Source organism: Lissotriton helveticus, chromosome 1_1 (assembly GCF_964261635.1).
Source record: "Lissotriton helveticus chromosome 1_1, aLisHel1.1, whole genome shotgun sequence".
Lineage (NCBI taxonomy): Eukaryota > Metazoa > Chordata > Amphibia > Caudata > Salamandridae > Lissotriton > Lissotriton helveticus.
In genome coordinates, this window is record NC_136057.1 from 67739571 (window position 1) to 67764426 (window position 24856).

Below are 24856 nucleotides of genomic sequence, written 5' to 3' on the forward strand. Positions count from 1 at the left end.
ACCTTGCATATATGTGTGCTACTGGCGGGTGCCCACCCCACAATCATCTTTATTGAAAGAGTGGGTGCCCACCACGCATTGCCGCTGTTTCCACGTATTAGTACTTTTTAAAAAAAACTATGCGGAGCCCACCCCGCTGGTTCTGGGCCCCCTCGTGAGGCCGCCGCCGAGAACACAGAGGAGCTACAAGAGGGGTCGCAGTGCTGCCCACGGCGACCCGGAAGCCAGGAAGAGCGGCCTGGTTGTGGGCGGGGTGCTCCTCAAGACGCCGGAAGCAGACTGAAGCCTACCTCGCGCTTCTGTGGAAAAAGGAGATAGGAAGGAGACGGAAGCCTACTTGGACCAAAAGAAGAGAGAGACGCCCGACCAGGTGAGGAGAGGCCCAGGGGTGGGAGAGAGACGAGGCACGTTGTCGGTGCCTGCCCCCACCCACCGGGACCCAGAGAAATATGCCAGTGCGCCCCCAGTGAGTGAGTGGGGGCTGAATACACCTCAGTGTTGGTGCCGCTTGAGGCACATTGTCGGTGCTTTTGGCATTTTCTCAGCTGCGCCACAGAAGCGGGCAGCTGCAACGTTTTGGGCCCTTCTCCAGTCTAATCTCCAACGAGAGGCCCGTGCTCTTCCCCGTGTTGGCAACATTTTGGTACAGTTGCCCCGCGTGACAGTGGACAACTGCAAAATTTGGGGCAGGGTTTATTTTCAGAGTCCTAGGGCGAGACTCCCATGTGCACTGTGCCCGTCCTCATTGCTTGTCGGGCATTGTTTTGGGCGACAGAGGCACAGTGAGTGGCAGGACTGCCAGTGCATTCCCACAGCTGCCCTGCGAAGCGAAGGCAGCTGCAACGTTTGGCCCATTTATTTTGTTAGAGTCCCAGTGGGGGACAGAGCGTGCCAGTGCCCATCTTTTTGGATTTCACAGCTGCCCAGCAAGTAGTGGGCAGCTGCCACATTTAGCCCAGCAATTCCTTTGGGGGCATTTCTGAGTGAGGTAGGAGTGAGATGCACTCCTCTGCCCAGCGCAATTGCGCACTGCGAATTCCACTGCATTGGCAGGAGCCCTGACATTTGGGACATAAGGCATTTGAGCCCCTGAGAAGGCCAGTTGGCCAGGGGGACCAATAGGTTTGAGGGCGGAGGACCTAAGGTGATTTATGAGTATGAGGTCTATCCTAATGTGTTTTTGCCTAAGGAGATAGTGTAATGTGTATATGCCCAAAGTGATGCAGACATAATGTGTTTATTACAGGTGATAATGCTGAGGTCATTATGGTACAAGTAGTTACTGATTGTTTCATTATTTGTGTTTTACTTACATGTTCTGATGGTTATGACCAGGGCCCGATTGGCCTGGTCCTGTATATAATTCCCTGTGAATATTGCCTAGTGCCAGTTGGCACAGTGTATATTATGTGTTTATGTTTCTAATGTGTTTCTGACAATACAAAGGCTAATTTTTATATAACCTTGTGTGGAGTTTCTTTTGTGTTGTGCCTAGGGTGTTGCTGCTGTGTGTGTGTTGTGCAAACGCTTTACACATTGCCTCCGGGATCAGCCTTACTGCTCGTGCCAAGCTACCAAGGGGGTGAGCAGGGGTTATCTTTGGCGTGTAACTCCCTTGCCCCGACTAGAGTGGTGGTCTCTGCCTGGCATTGGCGCAAGCCTTAGCCAACCAGAGATAATGTTTCTAACATTGGTGGTCAGCGGTGAGGATAGGACGTGCGCTTGCGCAGTACCAGAGCGACAACTGGTTGCACTACAAACCCTGCATTTAGATAATCACGTGTTTGGGGATTATTGTTTCCGAGTTGTATTTTATTTTTTTCTTTTAAAAGTGTCATTTTTGAATTATGTACTCCTGTTGCAGCTATTGCACCTAGGTCTCCTGTGTTGCACGTGTCTGAGCATCCTGCCAAATTGGAGTCTACCTTTAATTTCTATGGTCTGTTTAGATACAGTATGTGGGAGTTGGTGGGATTCTGTGAGGAGAGAGACATAGCAGTGAGTGGGTCAGACACCACGTCAAAACTTTTGGAAAACCTGATCCAATGGCAAAAGGACGAATGGGAACGTGAGCGCAATGAGGAGATGAGGGCCCTGGTTGCAAGCCAAGAGGGTGGTGGGTCTGAGGGGGCCCTGTGGAGTTTGAAGGGGAGGAAGAAAATGACAGGACCGGGACGCTAGTAGATAGTGAGGACCCCATAGATAGGGAGTCTCTAGCTGCGTCCAGTGTCGGGGGCAGTGCCCCATCCCTTTCCCTATCCCCAGAGGAGTGGGTAGATAAGAGGGAAGAACGGGAGCATCAGCTGGCTTTGGAGAAGCTCAGGTTAGAGCATACCAAGGAGATAGCGCAGCTGAGGGTGGAGGAGAAAAAGCTAGAGAACTAAAGGGTCTTAGTGCAGGAGAAGATGGCAGATGCTGAGAGGGCCTTCGCCAGGGAGAAATTAGCTCTGGAGGGTAGATTATCCCCTGAGTGCAGTTGTGGTTTTCTGGATACACCAGTGAGGGTGGGGTCCAGTGGTGGCAGCAATGTGGAGTCCAGTGCAGGAAGTCCCATTCCTAGTTCCCAAAGTATGGTACCTGGTTCCCAAGAAGAGGAGTACAGGTTGAAGTTCAGTGGCAGTAAGAAACTGTCTCACCAGTCTTGGGGTGAGTTTGCGGATGAATGTTATGATGCATTGGTTGATTGGGTGATGGTTAACCCGGAACATGATTTTGAGGGACTGATCAATATGATTATCAAAGAGCACATGCTCAGTCGTTGTTTGCTGGGGTTGTGCCAACACCAATTGGAGTGTAGTCCTTTAATCCTTGGGAACTTGCTCAGGAGGCACACTTCTGGGTAAGTGCCCGAAGTTCTGCCAAGGCCTTAGAGAGTGATTCCAAAAGTAGTGGCTTGAGTATCTTCCCGTCCTGTGTGGGGGAAGAGGTTCAGTGTAGCCCAGCTAGGTCCCAGTGTAGTGGGAGGGGTGTAGGTGGTCACGTCCTGTCGCAGTGGAGTAGGAGTGAGTGTGGGACTGTGTGTCCCCAGGTGCCCGAAACCCAGTCTCAGGGCCCGGAGGGATCCCTAAGGGAACACCAGGTTGAGGGCCTAGGCTGTACTAGGAAGCCATTTGAGGGGGATCTCCTAGTGTCAGGAGACCCTGGAGCGTCTGTAAATGGAGCTCCAGTGGTTCTCGTGTCTGGCAGTCCCGCTCCAGTTGGGAGGGTGCAGAAGTCTGGATTGAGGGTTGAGAAGGGGATGTGTTCTCCAGTGGAAGAACCAGTGGGTCAGGGGCCAGTCAAAAGGGCTGAGTAACTGATGAATGGCAATGGTGACACCACTACTGTCCTGGGGGATCTTCACGTGCTGTCAGATGAACAGGGGTCGGGAGATCTGCGCCAGGCAGACTTTCACATGACACATGAGTCATGTGTTACCCTCATGGGTTTCAGGCTGTGTGCACCCCCAGAAGTCCTTACGTACACGACAAGTGTTCAACCGCAGGGGTTGGTGCCTGGGTTGGGAGAACAGGTTCAGGATCTGCCTGACCTGGAGGGAGGGACATCTGTAACAAGTGTCTTGACCAGTTTGGCTTCCAGGGGTACCACTCCAGTTGGGAGGGTGCAGAACTCTGGAAGGGGGGTGCAGAGAGAGGGAGCCCTTGCCTCTGACCCCGGTGCAACCTGAGGGTTTAGACACTAGGTTGGGAGACCAGTTGCTGGAGAGAGTTCCTGAACTGGGGGGAGAGTTGTGTTTTAAGGGTACCTCTCAAAGGAGCAGAGTGTGGAACCCTAGTAGGAGAGGTATGGGGGGAAGAGCCTCGCCCGTGACTTCTGGTCAGTCTGAGGGTGCGGACCCTAGGCTGGAGGATCAGTGGCTGTCCAGAACTGCCCTGATGAGGGGAAGAGTGGAGAATGGCTACTATGTGCCAGGGGTAACTACCCCCACTCTCTGGATGGGCAAGGACCAGTGGCTTCTGGGTGGTCTAGGGCCTGGTTCTGGCCGCGGATAGCTGTGGAGTACCAGTGGGGTAGCCTAGTTAGACAGCTATGGAGTACCAGTGGGGTAGCCTAGTTGGTCGTGAAAGCTTTTACAAAGGGTACCACATGGGTTCACAGTGGCGTAGAACAGGTTGGTGTCCTAAGGCTAACTGAAACAAATTCGATCCTTCATGAATGACTTCCAAGGTATATCATCGGTAAACACGTAAGCGCTGGAGAGATGAGATAAATGCCGGCGTAGAATGTAGAGTTCTGACGTACACGCAGTGTAATCAAGACGTGTTCAACTACTCTCCATGTGTGGCTTGGTTATTGGCGAGTACTTGGGCTGGAAGGAAGCTATAACTGGTGACAAGATAAGGGAGACAAAGCACGTACACTGAAAGCGCTCTTCCAGAGAATTTGCTTGTGGGCCGTGACACTGCTCGTGCGTGCCACGTGTGCCTCAGTTTAAGTGCCGAATCGATGCTGGCACTGGTGGAGTCTCAGCACAGTGCCAGCCTGCTTAAAATGCTTAAAGATAAAGACAGCGATACTGAAAGTCTACATGTCGCTGGACAGGAACTGAATGAAACAGCTTCTAATAGAATATATGGCGACATTACGCAAATTAATACTATTATGCTATGCGGAGTAAGAAAACTAAAGGTGGACAAGGAAAGCACACAGAAATAGTTCAGTACACATTACACTGAAATTCACATGCTATGAAGCAGAGATTAACCAGTTGTTTGAGAAAAAACATTTAAGCACACAATCTACCAACGTTATCTGCTTTCATGTACTTGTAGTGTACAAAGATTTATCTCCTTCCCGAAACCATCAACAAATCATCGTCTCGCAACATGCTGGAGAGCAGTCCCAGAAAGAGGGCCGGGTTGGGTTTGCCGAGTTTCCCCAGACGAAGCGGCCCACCACCAAAGCTGCTGCATAAGGTGCCCAGAACAACTCCTTAGAAAGCCATAACATACAGAGCTCCGATGGAGAGCCAGGACGAGATCCAAGCTCCAAAAGTCATTGAGGCTGACCCCGAAGCCAGCACATCATGAGGCGCTAGAGAAACTCTGTCTGATCAAGTTCCACAGGAAGTGCCTGAGAGACCACTACTGTCCTCTAATGTATACACGGCTACTGCATTCTTAAAACCGCCAACTGCGTTTGAAATTGCAAAAAAACAGAATATTGGCGATAGATGGATGGATAGAGACTTTTGAAGAGTTCATAGATGCAATAGATGAAAAAGAGTATAAAGTGCTCAACCACAAGGAAACCCCTGAAACTATCATGTTTGGAAGAGACATGACAACCAAGCTTTCCAAATCGGAGGGGCTGGGTGTGACAGGGGATATATCTGCATTCATCTGCATGCTGATAGTCTTCTTGGGCTGGGGGAGAGGTGATTCACACTTTCATTTGAATAGGTTGTGTCCTGCCCTCACTCAAAGGGCTGATTTACCCCCTACTGATCGTCTGGAGCCAGGAATGGGCTGCAAGGGACTGTTGCACACTTCTGAAGGTTCATTTGAAAACACCTGTTCATCAAAGACATTTTTGAGTATATGTACTGGAGCTCTCATCCCATGTTTTTAGACGCTGCTTGGGACTTGTAGACAGACACTGTGGGCTTTATAAACTGCTCATTGCCATGAGGACTGCTGTGCTGCCAGGAGCAACCACCATTACGACTAACTGCCTTGTTGTGTTGACCTGCTGCTGCTGGGCTGCAGAAGGGGCTGCCAATTTTCAACCTAACTGTATGTGCTATCTGCTGCCTGCCACCTCATTTTGTGCCCCGAAGTGCTCTCCAAGGGCTTGTTTGCTTGCCCCCTGTTCTTTTGAGATCTCAGCGCCATCAAAGACCTTGTTGCCTCTTTTCTCCAAGACTTCTGCTGGGTGAGCCCATTTTACAAGGGCTAGCATGTTGCCATTGCTCCCTTCTTACAAAAAACAGTGGACCCTAGTAGTTTGGGGGATCAAGGTAAGGATAGACACAAACTGAATAGTATTTATGTCCTTTGTCCAGCCGGACAGGAATTTATTTGGCGATGCACAAAATCTGAAAGTGATGTGAAGGGGGCACAGCCCGTGACCTACAGTGAACAAGACAGAACAACAAATATAGGCAAGAGCGAGTAAATCGGTCTGTATACTTATAATCAGTGAACAGACTTGATTATAGTTTGAGTGACCATTGTACATAGTATTCACAAGCATATTCAGTACATATGATCCTATTGTGTCGACGACGTTTCGATGCCGAAAAACAAGATACATGGCATCATCTTCAGGACAAATATATAAATCATGTTTGTCTTGGAATTATAAACAGTTGCCTTTCATGCTACATACAAACGACAGTTGTGGGAAAAAAATGAGGGAGAGAAGGGAAAGAGACTGTAAATACGTGGCCAGGCATGTTAAATTAGAACAGAAGCGACATGAATACACATAGTGGTACAGTTAACTGTTCGCACCTCAAGGACCGTTCTTTTCTGGCATACTTAGTGCTAGAACAAGGATGTCATGCTGTGCACTAAACAACGGTGCAGTGACGTTTGCCTGGGAACTTTGATCGGTGCTCGACGCAGTGTGAAATGATGTTTGAGTTAAAAACCAGAGTTCAGGTTTGGAACAATACGGGAAAATTTCGGATAAAGGCGAATTAAAAAACAGATCGTTATATAAATGGCGCGGTGTGAGGCAATATTTAGAGTAGTAGTGAAAGGATCAAAATTGGTCTGTGCATTAGCGGAGACTTCACATTCCTGAGTACACAGTGGTCTCTTCAGTGAACAATTTAGTGTGAACGGCGCGGTGACATATGAGGAGAAGGTATTAAAGTGGCTGATCATTGGCAGTAGAATTGTCTATGCAATGAGCAATTTTATAAAAACGCCGCAGTGACATTTGTGTCTATACAATGAGCAATTTAGTGAAAGCGGCACGGTGACATTTGAGGAAAAAAGTTTTTACCAAGGCTGATCCTTAAGGCGGGGAAGGTGGCTCATGTCGAGAGAAGTGGTTTGATTTAAGACCTATGGGGAAGGTAGCAAGCATAAGTATAGTGCAGTTAGGGCAGATTGGGCGTGAGAAAAATGGGCAGAGTATATTTACCAATGGTAGTGCGTTAATGTCAGGATATCCCGCGTATTTGTCAAGAAACCATCCAAATCACGGCTCGCTAGGGAAAGGAAGCACGGGCACAATTCAGATTTATGTAACAGTGGGGCCGGAGCAAGGCTATGCGAGGTAGGGTTGGTGTACTTACAGTTGTACCGGTTGCAGGATTGCAGGGCACGGCATCTCTGGCGGGGATCGCTGTTAAACTGTACTGGGAGAGCCGGTTAAAAAAGCTAGCACTGGGCATGTGGTCTGGGAAAATAGAGGAGGGACTCACGATAACTGTGTGGTGGCCATTTTGGATTGGGAATTGGGTACCTAGGACACGGTGGCCATCTTGGAGTGGAGAAATAAGAGGTTGTGAAGTGGTAGTGGTGGTGACGTGAGTTACAGTGAAAAATTCAAAAATGTATTAACAATGTACATTCAAATTGGCAATTCAACTATTAGGAAATGGAGACAGATGATCGCATTGAGAGAGTATTTTCTATCCATAGATGGAGACAGAACATTTCTTTGACACAGTGATTTCTAACCAGACATATCGTGGAGATGTTTGCACATTCAGTTAGAGGAGTGTTGTCCAATCCTCAAGGCGGTTGAGTCCCATGCGGATACTGTTAGTCCTTAGTAACCAATGGAGCTCCTCCTTGTTTAGAAGTTGTGACACATCCGCACCACATGGTGGTGGTTTGATCTGTGTGATAATTGTCCAAGTCAAGTCTCTTTCATTGTGTGTCTTTTCCAAAAAGTGTTCCACCTAGGGGGCGTTTTCCGTGTTGCATCTTATTCTGCTCCGGTGCTGCCCAATGTGAAGCTTTATTTTCTGGGTGGTTTGACCTATATATATTTTCATACATGGGCAAAAGATTTCATACACAACATTTGATGAATTACAATTAGTAAATTGTTTTCTTTCAAACTTGATTGAGTCAAATGAAAATGTTTTGCCTTCAATAGTGGAGTCACAGGCTACACAGTTGCCACATTTCGTGTGGCCAGTTAGTGCGGGTAGTCCCCATACATCATTTAATGTAACTTTGGGTGTGGGTTGTAGGAGGGACGCTCGTACCAGGTGGTCTTTGATATTTTTGGCCTGTTTGAAAGTGAACATGGGGCGTTCTAATTGTAGTTGCCCTGCATTCAGTACTGGCCAGTGCTTCAGTATGCTTTTCCTTATAGAGTTTGAGGCTGGTGAGAAAGTAGTTACGCTAATGAGTCTGTCTTGGATCTGCTTGGGCTTAGGTTCTAGCAAGACCTCACGGGGCAGTACCAAGCTCTTTTTAGAGAGCGGCGTACCAATTTTTTCGGGTACCCTCTGTTCCCGAGTTTATCGCTGAGAATTTTAGCCTCCTTAAAATAATCTTCCTTAAAGTAACAATTCCTTCGGATACGCAGGAACTGTGAGTAAGGGAGGGAGTCTCTCAAGGCACGGGGATGATGGCTGTGGAAGGTTAACAGAGTATTACGCTCAGTGGGTTTACGATGGAGAGTAGTGGTCAGGCGGCCATCTGTGTGTTTAATTTCAAGATCAAGGAATTGTATGGAGTCTTTACTCATGGAGAGCATGTATTTTAGCCCACCACTGTTGTTGAGCCAGTGTAGTAGGTGGGTGAGAGAGTCTGTAGAATCAGTCCATAGTAGAAAGATATCGTCTATGTACCGTTTCCACAGGGCTATGTCACTGTGGAAAGAATTCGAGGGGTTCAGGATACATGATGTTTCAATGTGGTCCATGTACAGAATGGCCAGGTTGGGAGCAAAAATAGCTCCCATAGAAGTTCCACGTACCTGGCCATAGAATTGGCCCTCAAAAAGAAAGAAATTCTTAGTTAGACAAATTTCTAGTAGTTGCAAAATGAATAGTGAGGGGACATTATGTGGGCGCGGTCGTGTATTCAGAACTTTTTCAATTACCCGAAGAGACTCAAATTGAGGGATGTTGGTATCTAATGACTCCACATCCAGCGTGCACATGGTGCTGGATGTGGTTTCAAATGGATGGTCCTCAATCATATTTATCATGGACATGCTATCTTTTATGTAGCATTTGGTATCCGGGACAAACTGTTTAATGAAGAAGTCAATGTAATGTCCGTGGGGATCTAACACGGAGCCACACCCCGAGACAATCGGTCGACCAGGTGTACTGTCGGAATTTTTAGGAATTTTGGGGAGGCAGTAAATCACCGCTATTCTGGGGGCCCTTGTGTTAAGGAATTCATGTTCCTTTTTGGATAGATATCCTGATTCGAGTGCCTCGTTAGTGACATCATGAATCATCTTTTGTATTTCCTCTGTCGGGTTGCGTGGAAGTTTACAGTGATGTTCGGTGTTCTTGAGCTGACGGAAGATTTCATTCCAGTAGTTGTCTAGTTCTTGAATCACAATTCCACCTCCTTGTCAGCTGGTTTAATGACAAGGGATGGGTTATTTTTAAGAGATGCAAAGGCGTTTTTTTCATTGATGGAAATGTTATATGGAATGAATGATTTCTGTTTTTCCAGGGTGGTGAGGTCATTCAGAACCAGTTTCTCGAAGGTGGGAATTTCAGGTGGAACCATTCCTCCAGTGGGAGAAAATTTCAAGGGTGGTTTGAAGGGTGTGTTGGCATGCTTCAAGGGTGATGGGTTCAGAAGAAAAAAGCTGTCAAGCCTGATTTTTCTGAAAAATCTAAGTAGCTCGGTTTGGGTATCAAGGTGGTTCGGGCGAATGGTAGGAACGAATGAGAGTCCTTTGTTGAGCAGTGACATTTCACCACTGGACAGTGTCTGCTGGGTAAGATTGAAAATAGGGAGAAGTGCATTATCTTGTTCAGTTATATTACTGAGACTGACAGGTTCATTGGTTACCATCAGTAGTGTTGCCGACGGGTAAAGCGTTCGCCCGGGGGATTGGGAGGGTTTGGCCATCTCTGTGGTTGTTTTCCTCTCCCGACTCCCAAAGTTTCGTGCTGGCCTCTGCCTCGGCCTAAAAAATTCCTGTGGGAAGGGCCTGGGGTATCGCTCTGGTCAGAGTGTTCAGATGAATCTACCGAGCTATCGGAGAATCCCACAAAGTTTTGGCATCGATTGAACCGACCCCAGGGTCTTTGGTTCTGAGGTCCACTGTAGGAGCGGTTGATGTAGTAGTCTTTACTGAGGTATGGATATGTTCTCTCTTGGGAGACGCTTTTAATATCCTTTTTAACTTTTATAGTTTTTTTATTGAGTTCAAATTTATGGAAGTCCTCAATAGTTTTCTGTATTTGTTCAAGAATTTTTTTGGCCTCAGTGTTAGTGTTTTTATCCTTGAGTTGTTTCTCAAGTTCGAGTATTTCAGTAATTCCTTTTTGTAGCTCTTCTGTGGCAATATGAATCCGCAGCACCGTCCAGTGCCGGGAGTATGTTGTGCTGATATAGCTGAAGCGGTTAAGTTATTTCGGGTTATCTGTGAAGACACCCGGAATATTGCGAACTTGCAGGCCAACTGGGATGGTATTAGCCTTTAGGTAATCTGTCAAGAGTTTTATCATCAGAGTTAGTCTTATTTCTTTTTTTCTTATTTTTTCCAGTTCTTCTACCACTGAGGTACTGGGTTCATTTGGGGTATCTACTGAGTCTGTCAGAAGGGAGGGGCCCTCTAGGATTTTGTTAATATAGTCAAGAGTGTAAAGAGGTGGGTGGTCAGACATGCCTAGCCTAAGCAACAAGAAACCCAAGAGTGTGTGTGAAGGGCGGAAGGAGGGAACAAAAGGCTGGTGCTGGGAAAACCCCCTTGAGACAGGGATGAGGATTCACAATCCCTTGCAATCGTGCGATTGCGCTACATATAGTTATGAGAAACAAGGAAACCCAAAGGTAATACACTAGGGACCTTGGGCGTTAACTTATTACAAAAAACAGTGGACCCTAGTAGTTTGGGGGATCAAGGTAAGGATAGACACAAACTGAATAGTATATATTGCTACGGTAAAACTTTGTGCATTACAGGACAGTGCAGCATGGGCCTACAGTGCAGCGCTCTGACCAGGGGAGTGCCTTTGTGCATTCTAGGGAAGTGCTCCATGTTTTACAAACCAGCATGTGGTGAGCGTTTTTTCTCTAGCGTGAACAGCGTTGTTTCCCCTGGAGGCATTACCAGAGAAACAAACACGTCCTTGAGCCAGCGTGCTCACTGCAGCTGAATTGTATTGTGAACCTCACCCCCGGAGTCTGGCAAGATAGCTCCACCGTCAGATGCCACCAAGAACAAACTAGTGTGTCCCCTCTGGTCGTAAGCCTCGAGGAACAGCCCCCTGAAGACTTGTACTGCTCTGAGGTGGTACTGTGCAGAGTCTAAGGCTGGAGAGCTACAGGAGCTGCACAAAGCCTTCAAGGCAGGCCTTTCGACAACACGTTGTTCTGTAACATGTGGCGGGCCAGCATTCTGAGGCTCATTCCAGCCAGCCTTGCCCTCTGGGTTTAACGCATATACTGCAAGAAGCTCACAACATCGGGTCCCACTCCCGAGACATGACAACATTGTTAGCAAGTTACAGATGCCCTGAGGACAGTGACCCTGCACCCACAAAGGGACTGTGAGACGGGTTGGGTCCAGAAGAGTGGTAAATCCGCCCTGCTCTCCTTCACGGGTGGCTTGGTTTCCCTTGGGCAAAGAAATGCAAGTCAAGCGGCCCCAGCAGGCTCCAAATTCACAAGAGCGTGAGGGGCATTTATTGTTCAGCATTGTCTCTGCTCTAGAGATGACCGCAAGAATGGTGCAGGGCCGTCCATAGAGGAGAACTGCTGGAAGACTCGAGCTCAATTACTGTTTAGCGTTTAGTAGGTGCTCCTGCGCCATACGTTTAGTTTCTAAATGCAGTCACTTCAACCACGTTCACTACAGTTACCATATGAAGTGTAATAGGAGCGCAGGTGCGCTGTGACCTATGTTTTCATAGTAATTTTATGTTTGTCTCTGTCAAACCTGCATTATTTGCACTAACGGTGTGATTTAAGTCAGTTTGGTCTTGTTTGATTTACAATATAGATTTTTTTTTTTACATAATCCTGCGTGGATTCCCTTTTGTGGTTTACTCACTGTGTTGCTGCGCGAGTGTTTTGCACAAATGCTTTGCACACTGCCTCTTTAAACAAGCCTGACTGCTCTGTGCCAAGCTACCAGAGGGTGAGCGCAGGTTTTCTCAGGTGTGTATCTGGCGTACCCTGACTAGAGTGGTGGATTCTGCCTGGCTTAGTTGCCTACCCTAGCCAACCAGAAACCCCATGTCCAACAGTGGTTCTTGTGAATCACTCGATTTCCCAGCATGCTCCTGCTGCAGAACCAGGTCACCGCACTTTGTGTAGGAGGACTAGCCTCCATTTGTGTCTCAAAGGAAAGTGTGACTCTTTTTCCTAGAACATACATGTTTTCCCCTGAATTGTAACTGTTCACTTTTCCATATTATATCAATGCAGCTTTTTCAAGAAATATTTTCTTCATGTAATTTTCAATGTTTTTTCTATTTTGCAGAACAACAATCACATCTAGAAAATATGAATGGGAAAGAAATCCATAAAAGTTCCAGAAGCAAGATGAATTTTACTCAAAATATCAACTTAAAAAAACAGCGCAGAATGCACATGAGGGAGAGACGCTTTGCTTGTAATGTGTGTGACAAAGGATTTATCAATGAGACACTTCTTGTGAGGCTCAAAAAAGGACACACCAGCCTCAGGCCATATCCCTGCGAAACGTGTAAAAAGTGTTTCACTCAAAAGGCAACTTTTTTACAGCATCAAAGAACACACACTGGAGAGCGGCCGTATCACTGCACAGAGTGTTCCAAGCGCTTTGCTCATAAGAAAGGCCTTGTACGACATCAAAGTGTACACACAGGAGAGAAGCCTCATCAAAGCGTACACACAGGAGAGAGGCCTCATCAAAGCGTACACACAGAAGAGAGGCCTTATCACTGTACTGTATGTGCAAAGAGCTTCGCTCAAAAGAAAATTCTTCACCGGCATCAACGCATACACACAGGAGAAAAGCCTTATCGCTGCACTGTGTGTTCCAAAACCTTTTCTCAGAAGAGAAACCTTGTACTGCATCAAAGAACTCACACAGGAGAGCGGCCTTATCGCTGCACCATGTGTGAGAAGAGCTTCATTCAAAAGGCAAATCTACTACAGCACCAAAGAAAACACACAGGGGAGAAACCTTATCACTGCACTGTGTGTTCAAAGCGCTTTTCTGTGAAGGCAACCCTTGTACAGCATCAAAGCGTACACACAGGAGAGAGACTTCATCATTGTACTGTGTGTTCCAAAACCTTTTCTCAGAAGGCACACCTTGTACTGCATCAAAGAACTCACACAGGAGAGAGGCCTCATCACTGTACTGTATGTGCCAAGAGCTTCACTCGAAAGGAAAATCTTCTTCAGCATCAACACATACACACAGGAGAAAAGCCTTATCACTGCACCATGTGTGAGAAGACCTTCAGTCAAAAGGCAAATCTACTACAGCACCTAAGAAAACACACAGGGGAGAAACCTTATCATTGATTGCACTGTGTGTTCAAAGCGCTTTTCTTGTAAGGCGACCCTTGTAAAGCCTCAAAGCGTACACACAGGAGAGAGGCCTCGTCATTGCACTGTGTGTTCCAAAACCTTTTCTCAGAAGAGAAACCTTGTATTGCATCAAAGAGCTCACACAGGAGAGCGGCCTTATCACTGCACTCTGTGTTCCAAGCGCTTTGCTGATAGGAGTACCCTTGTACGGCATCAAATTGTACACACAGGAGAGAAGCGTTATCACTGCACTGAGTGTTCAAAGGGCTTTTCTCGTAAGTCTTACCTTGTACTGCATCAAAGAACTCACACAGGAGAGAGGCCCAATAGGGCACTAAACTAATGGTGCAGCATCAGCTTTGCACGTGTGCAGCAACAGCGGTGGCATGAGCACAGGCACTTAGGTTTTTAAAATTACAAAAAGTTAATCACTGCAAGCATTCGTTTATTTGTGCTCCTCATGATTGAAGATATCTCTTTCAGTCTTAGGCTTGGAGATAATATTTTGTTTGAAGTCCATGTTCGCGTTTTACCAGCGGACGGCAGATGCTCCTGCTGTTCTTGGTCCATTCATCACACACTCCTGCTGGTGCTTGCTGACTCTTCATGCTTCTGGTCACTTTACCATTGGTGCAGCAGGTGCAGTGGCACGGGGCCCAGGACTGTGAGGGGCTCATTGACCCTGTAAATTACTGTATATTAGCAGCCCAACAACAGTCAAATTGGTGATTTCCTTTGCTTGCACCTGAGCTCATGGCATCCCGGTCTTTCCACAAATATGCATAAACCCGAGCAGGACGTTACTGATAGCACTGATGGAGGGCTGTACGTTTTGGAAGGATAGTCGATCTCTCAGGACCATGCTCAGATAAAATGATCATTATTACGAGTCACTGCACTGCCGACACCTGAGCAGCAGGAACCCTTCCTCTACCTCTGCTTGGTTCATGCGGGACTTCATTCTGCCTAAAATAAGGTTCCCGTGTGTTTCATTTAACAACACAGTTTGGTTCCTAAAAGCAACGGCAAAGTTAGATTTTAGTGGGATGAACAGCACATAGAATTATACCTGCAAGCGTTTTGAAATACAAAACAGACACACACACGCATCAACCCTTTTAAGAATATCCACACCTTATGTCCATTATACTCCAATTCACGTGTTGTATAGCATTCCCCATCATAGGGAGGGGACGCCTTCACAAAAGAAGGGTCGAGGATGTGTTGCATCTTAAAAGGCTTCAAGCCTGTGCTCTGCGTGCTGCAGATGTCCGCAGTGGATGCGTTAACCATCTGCGCTACCTTACATGCTTACTAAGACACAGGAATAACAGTGTATGTATGTCAATTGTAACTGAGGATCAACAAACATTTTGGTTTAGAGGATCACCTAAACCTTTTTGTTTCGTAGCTACAAGCACTTTCTTTCTGTGGCACTTTGCATTTCATGTTCACTGTGCTGCGGCTCACCATTACCAGTCCACCGAAAACAAAATGCAATTGAGAATTGGTTGCAGGTTGCAGGCTCCACTCATCCTCCACCGTTCCACAAGCAGGTAGTTTGGATCTTCCATTCATTTAAGACAATTCCTGAAATATCAGAAATAGCTGTATAGTCCAGAAAAATGTTTCACACTCTCAGGGGATTCCTTTCTTTTCGTGTCCAACTCCTCTCTGCTGTTTTTTTTTATTTATTCTTTTTTATTAACATTTTAAAGATCACACGTGCACATTTGACCACCTCGTAGTCCCACTGCACAACATAGTTCTTGTATGATACAGAAAGTAGCACAAAGCATTCAGTGGTAAGTGGCGCTCTTCAGTATACCTTTCTACTGCTGACAATCATTCGATAGACCTCTCCCCACAAATCTGCCCCACAGGACCTGTCGCCCGTACATTCTTCAACTGCATACATTCGTTTGTCCTTTGCAGGGGTCTGATGTTACCGCAGCCCCATTCCATAGCCCACCACGCTGCAGCCTGCAATCCTCTTTTAGTATCCTGTGTCCAGCATCGCCCCTCTGCGTACCCTTCCTCCTCTGCATTTTCACCTTTGTCCACTAAGTATGCCTTATAAATGGACCAGTAGTCCCTAGGGCGGTTTTGCACAGACTGAAGCTCATTAGAAGTGTCCAACTACTCATTACAGTATGCCATGTCCGAGTGCCGATCCCCCAATTCTGGGGCAGGGCCCCTTGCCCAGCGCATCGCTACTCTGCGCTTAGCTAATAGTAGTCCAATAACTACTAGCTTCCTGACCAATTTTCCTAGGTCCTTATCGTATCCCAAAAAAGCATTGGTTCCATCTGTATAGTGAGGCTGTTCTAGCCGTCAATGCCTGGAAAACTCCCTCCCAGAATTGAAGTATCGCTGGACAGTACCAAGCAGCATGTATAAACCCTTCTTCCTGCTCACTGCATCGCAGGCAGTTTGCAGATTCCCATAGGCCATATCGGTACAATCTTTCCAGCGTATAATACACATGGTTTATGTACTTAAAGTGTATCCACTGGTGTTCCCATTTACAGATCCCTCCTTCGTTCTAGCGCAGCAGGACTGCCATATCTTTTCTTCTACAGGCCTACCCAAGTCTTTCGGCTATTCCGATCTTGCTTCAATCGCACTGGGTCTGCGCCTGCCTGTGCGTAAGCATAGAGCACTCTTACTAACTTGTCAGGGGCTTCTTCTGTATCACAGCAGAACGTGCCGGCATGTCTGGTGGCTCTTGCAAGTCTTGTCCTAATAGTTCTCTCAATTCATGGCAGTGATATCGAGTCAGGGCTGATGGCGGGTGCCTTGCTCAGGGATATTCCTCCAATTCCCAAACTTTACTTTGTCAAAAAGATCTCCCATCTTTGTTACCCCTTGCGTTTGCAGGGCAGTTCTCGTATTTGTTTCCAGTACTAACGAGAGCCAGGTGCACAGCTCCAGTTTAACATGTGGGAATACAAGAGTGTGCCCCTTGTTTATCTCACAAGCTCCACCGTGCATGTGATGTAGTGTTCAGTAGATCAAAGACTCCAATTTGGCGGGTTGGAGCCTTCAAAGTTTCTGTGGGAGTGTGTGGGGGTGTACGGCGTCTCACTCCAAGCACTGATTAGGCAGATCGTGTGGGCCATGAATCCAGTAGTAGGTGAATGAGCTTTGCACCACTTTATAGTACAATTCTAGGTCTGGCGCATTAAGACCCCCCCCATGTCATAAGGTAGAGTGAGGACCTCCCACCGAACCTTTGGCTGCTTTCCCGTCCATGCTAATTTTGTCAGAAAACTGCATAATGTCGCTAAAATTGCTTTAGGTAGGAGAATAGGTATGTTCAGAAACAGAAATCTAGGGAGGACTACCATTTCCATAAGAGCTATGCGCCCAATGAGAGAGAGTGGTAGTTTGACCCAGCGGTTCACATCTTCTTCTAACATTTGTATTGCCTTACCGTAGTTCTAAAGTATGACTATTGCTGGGTCTGTATGAATCTGTATTCCCAAATATCGTTCTGCTTCTGTGGTCTATCGTAAGGGGAATTCCATTACTGGTGGCGTTGTGGATGGGGTAAGTGGAAAAATGATGGACTTATCCCAGTTAACCTTTCGCCCTGAAGACCCCCAAATCACACCACTTCTCTTAACATAGGCGTAAGATTCTTCCCTGGTTCCCGAACATACAGCAACATGTTGTCAGTGTATGCTGATATGACTAGTCTGTAGCTCGGGGATCGCAGCCCATCTGTGATCATGATATTTTCGGAGTGCGCACGGCAGTAGCTCCACTATGAGAGCATAAAGAAGGGGCAATAGTGGGCAGCCCTAACGGGTGCCTCTTGTAATCGGACTTTGGGACGAGGTTATTGCACCAATACGAATATGTGTTACCAGTTTTTTGTGCAGTGTCCTAACCAATTGTTGAAATACTTCTCCCACTCCAATTCGTCTCAAGTTTGCTCTCATGAATACCCACTCGACTGAGTCAAACGCCTTTTCGGCGTCCAAAAAGACTGCGGCCGCTCCTGTTTCTGGGTCCAGGATCTGTACTGCTTCCAGCAGCATCCTAAGATTGGTATTCAGACTCCGACCCAGGACAAATCCCGACTGCTCTGGCCCCACCACCCTTGGTAATATCAACGCCAGTCTATTGGCAAGTACTTTAGCGTATATTTTCACGTCAACATTTAATAACGATAAAGGCCCACAGGAGGAGCAGGCATTGGGAGGTTTGCCAGGTTTAGGTATTGCAACTTTGAGGGCCTCGCGCATCATAGGGGCATTATTCCGGTCTGTACCATTTCTTCATAGAGCGTGACTAAGTGTGGTATCAGGACATCTTGATATGCTTTATAAAAAGCCACAGTTAGGCCATCCATCCCCGGGGCTTTCCCAGGTTGCATACCCGCCAGTGCTGCATGGATCTCCTCCGCGTCCAGCGAAGCCATCAGATGCTCCCACGTCATTTTAATGTGCTCCAAATGGTCATTCATGGCTGCCTCATCTGGGATTATTTAAGACCTATTTAACTCAGCATAGTATTTGCTAAATCTCTCGGCTATATGGTGCGGCTCATGTAGAGGTTTGTCATCTTCATCTAACTCTTACAACAGAGTCTCGACCTCTCTCCTAGGGTGCACCAATGCCCCTAGCGTTGTCCTTGGGTGTTCAACTTCTCCGTATCCTCTGGCTACTGCATACTGTCCCATATGCTGAAACTCCTAGGCTGCTATTTCATTGTCCTCTTCTAGTCTAACCTGGATGTACCTTAATGTTTGTTTATCTCCCAACCTTTGTTGTTTCGTTTCTAGCGCTGATATTTCTTTTTCTAGGAGTGTTCACCTACTCCGGGGGATTTCAGTACCCCTGAGTGCTTTGATATAACCACCCCCCGATATAAACTTTGAATGTTTCCCAGACCGCAGCAAATGTATCCACTGAGCCTACATTGTCTGAGAATATCTCACTTATTAGCTGGCTCAATTCTACTTTAAAGGCAGAGTCTAGGAGAGAGAATGGTGGGGATCGCCAAGTAAAGGCAGAGGTCTGGCATTGTCAGAGCTCCATGGTGAATATCACTGGCTAGTGATTTGAATATGTACGGGGAGAGGTTCACGTTGGGTAACCCTAGGCACTAGCCTCTTAAAGATTAACCAATAATCCATCCTAGTGGGTATGTCATGTACGGTGGAATAGTGCATATACCTGACCCGTATTTAAGCAATGTCTCCAAATATCCACCATTCCCAAACAGTCCATTATATCTGTGATAGTTTTGGCAGCCGCTGCCGGTCTGCGGATTGGGTCCATTGATCTATCCTTAGCAGGGTCCAGGAAGCAATTAAAGTCGCCCCTCCAAATCTGAGCAGGCCATCGTCCTGGTGCAGGTAGGTAGGTCATCATAGTTAGGACCGTAGAGTCCAACCAACAGGACGGCTACGTCTTCCTTATAACAGCGGTACACCACAAATCTACCGCTTGGGTCAATGTGTAAATTTTTTATCCTCACACCTGCCTTATTGTCGGCCCAGATAAGGACCCCTCTAAGATGTGAGGTAAATCCAGACGCAATAAATTGACAGGTTGTCGTTTCGCCCCCTTTCTCATTGGCTCAAAGTCTGGTTGAACAAGGGTACCGCCCTAAATAGAGAGATCCTAAGGGATTGTATGGCTATGGACCATGCCCATTACATTCCTTGGTTAAAATACATCCGGGATGGATATAGGACTCTTGGTAGGGCGGCTCTCTATAGTAATCCGAATTCTATAGAAAGAAAAGATCTTCTTTGGGCCAAGGAGACTTTTTTTAGACAGCGGCTGGTGAACAGGGAAGAGCGTGAGTTAATGAAGTCCAGTGTTCGTAAATATATTATTCTTAAGACGTACCCACAATAGAACCGTACCTCCTAGGGCTTCTCAAAATGCATGACTGTTTTTTATTAACCACTGCGGTAATTCAGCCGCGGTGCGGCGGTATAGCGCAGTGGGCGGTGCCACGTCGACCAACGGACATGGGCAGCACTATGAAGATAGTGCGCTCGACGGCCGTTGGACGACGCCAGCAGCAAAGGGGTTAACAAGATTACGTTTTGATTTATTTCACCTTCTCCTCGTCCACCCGCGGGGGAGTAGAAAAGGCGAGAATGTTGCCATGTGGTTGCGATGGCAAATCCCCTCAGGATATGAGTCATTTTTTAACGTTTAGTAGTTATTATAAGGTGCCAAGGGAGATGTTTGTAATCCCCGTTTTAAAACTAGCAAACTTTACCCAAGTGTGCCCTGCTTTTACCTTTTTAGCCATGCTTTCGGGGTCCACTTTATGGCACGTTCTTAGCTTTTTAAAGGTTACAGTTAGGCTTAGATCTAGCTGCGACTAAATTTCATATATGAATTAGTCCTGAAAGTGTGAGCATTCTTGATTTTTATATATGATGTAGATACATTTTTATGTCCATTTCTTTATGTACTTTATAATGAATTAAAACTATTTATTCAATGATATTCATAGATGGGATCCGTTCGCTACAATCTAACTTGGACTTTTATGTTTTTTATACAAAAACTGAATAAAATATTTTGATTGATTGATTGACCTGGCAATCCACGTTGCGTCAATTCATCACGATTGGGGGTCCGGTGCGTCTCCTGTAATATCGCTTCATCTACACTGTGGCATTTGAGATATTCTATCACCTTCCGTATTCTCCTACGGTCATTCCACCCTCTAACATTCCATGTGAGGAGTCTAATCTGCGGCTTTGTGTGTGGATCAATCATTCCTTTTCTTGTATCTTCCATGATCTCAGTGCTTTGTGTGCTGGGCAGTTACGAGTAGCCAAATTGTCAACATACACACTTCTACCTAACAAAACAAATTAGACAATACCAACCCCGTTATGGATCCCACCCACGCTATACATTCCCAAACTTTGCATTCACTCTGAATGCGCCATTGGCAGCCACAGTCGGAGCTCACCCAGACCTGAGGGGGACGGCTTCACTATTTGAAATACATTAGAGTCATATGTTGTATGACAATAAAGACACAGAAAACACATCATCTGAAAAAACGATTTTCTCTTAGGAAATGCAAGATGGATGAAAGCATGTGAAATGTGAATGGGGACTGCTCTGCTGACCTGGGGGACGTTAGGGTTTTTATGTCATCTCTGAGAAATGAAGTTAAGAGCATAAACATGAAGTTTTAAAGCCCAAGTGGGTCAAATGTGTAAAGAGACTGCAGAGGCTCATGGGGTTGTCCAGGCCAGCAGTGGTATGAGAGCGGCCAGCGGTAATGATGAAGGGGAATGGAGTGGGATCGTATAAGAGGTGTGACAATATCAGGAGAGTTGATGGAGTACTAGTGAAATTAAATTTAATTTAATTGGTATAGACCTCTCCTGAGAACCAGAATATGTTAAAATAGTTTATACATATTTCCAATTCCATAGTACCACGATATATCACGAAATACATTATATACAAAAGAGATTATTATTCTTAATTTAAACATCTCTAAAATAGTGGGAGAAACGCTTTAAAAAAATTAAACTTTGTGACATACAAATTCATCTGGCGGGGGTCTTATAAGCTCAGGCAGATCCATTGTTCTAAAAATATTATAATTTGTGCAAATCGGTTTTAAGAATTGATTGCGGGCATCGGCCAAGCTGCTATTTGGACAGATAAATAGGACATGTACCAAATCTTGGATTCCTCCTCCACACAAATCACATTGGCTGTTTTTTCAAAATTACTGCCCCATTTTTTTGTTATATCTTTTAGCGGTAATGTCCTCAGTCTAAGCATCAGAATGCAATGCCTACCCTTATGGACCAGTGTAAACTCAAATATTTTGGGATCTCTTTATACTCACCCTGGCTAGTGATCGCTTATAATGTGATAACTGTTGACAATAAAGTTTATTCATTTCATATCTCAAGCTCTGAGTAGATTTTTTCTGGAAAAACTTTAGAAGTACTGGAGAACAACTTTGTAAAAGATTCTTGGAGCACTGGGAGTGCTCCAAAGCAATCTCTAAATTTCCTTTAAACATATTTATTCCTGGCCCAGCCTTAAAGTTTCTTGACATATAATTGCTTTCAACGTACCTCCAGGTGCATGTAATTTGTTATAAGACCACATGACAAGGTTTGCCAAGGCTCTTGTATATGCACTCACTACCCATAATTCCAGTCGGAGTACATGAACAGGAGTGGCTTGACTTGTAGTAGTAAGCATACATAAAAGTTTTCCCTTCTTGAGATTAAAAAAAAGCGATTTTATAGAAATATATTCTAAACCATACTTTAAAATAGGGGTAATCTTTGTTGGATAAATTTCTAAGTGGGCTGAAAAATGTTGCCTCCCAGTAGATGAATAAATATTTTTTATAGCACTTGCATGGATATTTTGAATTCAGTCCATTGAAAATGCAAGGCAGTTCCAATAGACTGGGAGAAAACTCTCCCTAAATAAATGTAAGTAGATTAAACGGTACTATAATCTTTTTTTAGATATTTATTCTTGATCAAAATTTCTCGGAGTGTGTGGCTTGGAGCATCAAGATGGCGGTCGCATTCTGAGAGTGCTCCGGACCCCTATGTCATCCGCTCCGAGTATCCGCCACCATCGGCTGCTGTCCTCCTCTTCCAGCGAAGATACCCATCTAACCGCAGCCAGGAGTGGATGTTGGCATGGAGCAGACCCAAGAAACGTGAAGTGCAGCAGTCGGATCTGCCCCGGCCTCCCGACTGCACCCCTGACAAAATGGCGGCTGGCTATCACCACAGCAAATCATAAAGGCCAGAGATCACCCTCCCACCTCATAGCGACGTAGATGTGGCCCAACACATTCCTGAGGCCCCCGCATCAAACATAAGCAGCAATCGGAGGCCCCGGGAGTACCTGGGACAAAACTACCCAATGATTGAGTCATCCGACCCGCGAGGTGGGCCCAGAAGCGCGCTCTGCCCCGCGGGAATTCCCGTGTCCTGGTCCCGGCCTGGTGTGATGCAGGAGCCCCTCACCCGGCGCCACCTTTCTTATGGACCTGTGAGTGATTGGGCCCTACACGCATTCCAGAGCAGGGGCCCTCCTGGCCGGAGCATGCCATGACTGGAGCAATCACATCTGAGGATCCGTATAGACCGCCGGCCTCCAAGCCCTTGGTGCCAGATCGTGCGCCGGAGCTGACCCTGAGGGAGATTGGGACTGAAGACTTACCCACCCGCACCTATTGAAGGCCAAGGATCGGCTGCGGTGGTAGCGCAGTGGGGCCTCAGGTGGAGATACCCCCCCTCTATCTCTCTTGACCGTCGAATCTCCTTGGGACTCCTCAGCTGCTGCCGCCTCCTGCTCTGGGAAGCTCGGATCCTGATGGGAGCCCCTCTTCCTTGACTGGGGGGCCTCCCGGGAGGGGGCACTGGCCCTGGGCCTGAGGGGCTGGTGAGCCCTAGGTTGGAGAGCCAGCGCTTCGACACCGCCAGAGGAGAAGAGCCGGCCTCGTCATCCTACTGTGCAGCGATGCAGGATGACACCTGACTGCCTCCAGGTAAGGGAGATCGGCTGCTAGCTCATGTAGCGGTGGACCTCTGTCCCCCCTCCCTTCCCCATTGAGCAACAGGGCCGGAGCCCCCCCCAAAATCCCAAGATCCGCATTCTGGCGTCCTCACCTGGCTAATGGTCACTATCGCCTCCATTTATCCAACCAGAAAACCCCAACCCAACTCTGGATGCCCGGGGGAACAGAGTACATCCCTTCTGCGCCCTACAGGCTGTGGACCTTAACCCTTACTCCCGCATCCTACAGGCAGCAGTCACCAAGCAAAGCAGACTGGGGGGCGAAGCCCTGACTTGGCCCTGGGAGCACCTGCTTTCCAGAAACCGCATCCTGTGCCAGGTGTGCAGCTGTCACCAGACTGATCTGGACCGCCCTGACTGCTGGCGGGGGGGAGGCAAAGTGGAGTGGGAAAGGCCCGACATTGAGTGAAATTAGTTCAATTCCCCCCACCACCACCCCTGGCGATGCCCATCGGGCCCGGCCACTGGAGGCTCAGCCCTGAAGAGAAACGCACACAACGATGATGGCGGCAAACCCTTGCACGAGCTCTTCCAGGACCTTGTCTTTCCCCAGCAAACCCAATCAGCCCTGCACTTCAAGTATCGGAGAATCTAGTGAAACTTCGGGCTGAAGTGGCCATATCCCAAGGACTCGCCTACCCCCATCCTTATTGTGGCTCTGAGGCATCGACGGTGGGGACCCGCTCTGCCTGACTTTGGGACCTACCTCAGCACCACCACGTGGCCCCACATGGGCGATACCGGGATCCCCCCCACCGCCCGAAAGTCCAGGAAGGACTCACGTGAACCCACAAGAAGCCTGGACTAAACCAACCACGGGAATCACTGTAAAGACCACCCGACTCTAAGTAGCCTCAACAATATCCATTGCCTGCCCTTCTTTTCCGCGATCCATGGGGAAAGACTGCTATCCAAAACCTCCTGCACCGCAGACCAAAATTGACCAACACACTGGCAACGATGCTAGGCCCATGTCCGGGACCGTCGAGAGGCCCGCTCCGGCAGGATGCGACTTTAATACGATCCTGCAAGCCATTAGCGCCTCCCAGCCCTCGGTTGGCAATAAGATTGGGGAGGTTCAGGTGGATAAGGTCCTGCTCCGACAGCACAACAGGATCACCGCAATGCTACAGCCCGCATTACTGAAACTGAATCCCGCATCTCCTCGGTTGAAGACTACACCCAGAGACTGAAAGAACAGATGACCCAACTACAAACCGAAGCCAAGGAACTACATAAACGGGCTGAGAATAGATCTGGATGCAACAATCAGCGCCTGGTGGGATTTCCAGAGGGCTAAGAACAAGGCCCTGTGGAGTTCTTTGTTCAGCAATGGATCACCTCATGGATGCCCAAAGATGCTTTATCATCTTAGTTTCCAGTAGAATGGGCCCACCGCTCCCTGGCATCAAACCCCCTTGGTGCCCTGCACTGGCCCATCATTGCCAGGATCCTCAATTTCAGAGACAGTGACTCGATCTTACGACAGGCCCGCATTCAGAAAACCCTATCCTACCAAAACCATACTATTATGATATTCCCAGACTACAAAAGGGAGGTCCAGACCCAAAGACGTTCGTACATGGAAGTCAAGCAAAAGTTGTGCACTCTTAACCTACAATATAGACGGCTCATCCCGGCTCGGCTACGCATTGTCTT

The 24856-nt window shown here is 47.2% G+C and overlaps 1 protein-coding gene across 1 annotated transcript in view; it reads left to right on the top strand.

Moving 5' to 3' along the window:
• LOC144758410 (uncharacterized) overlaps window positions 1-24856 on the top strand; it is a 113726-nt gene that overhangs the window by 82904 nt on the left and 5966 nt on the right. The window contains exon 2 of the mRNA XM_078646425.1: window positions 12595-12726. Coding sequence (XP_078502551.1) covers window positions 12595-12726 — 132 coding nt within the window. The remainder of the gene's footprint in view (window positions 1-12594; window positions 12727-24856) is intronic.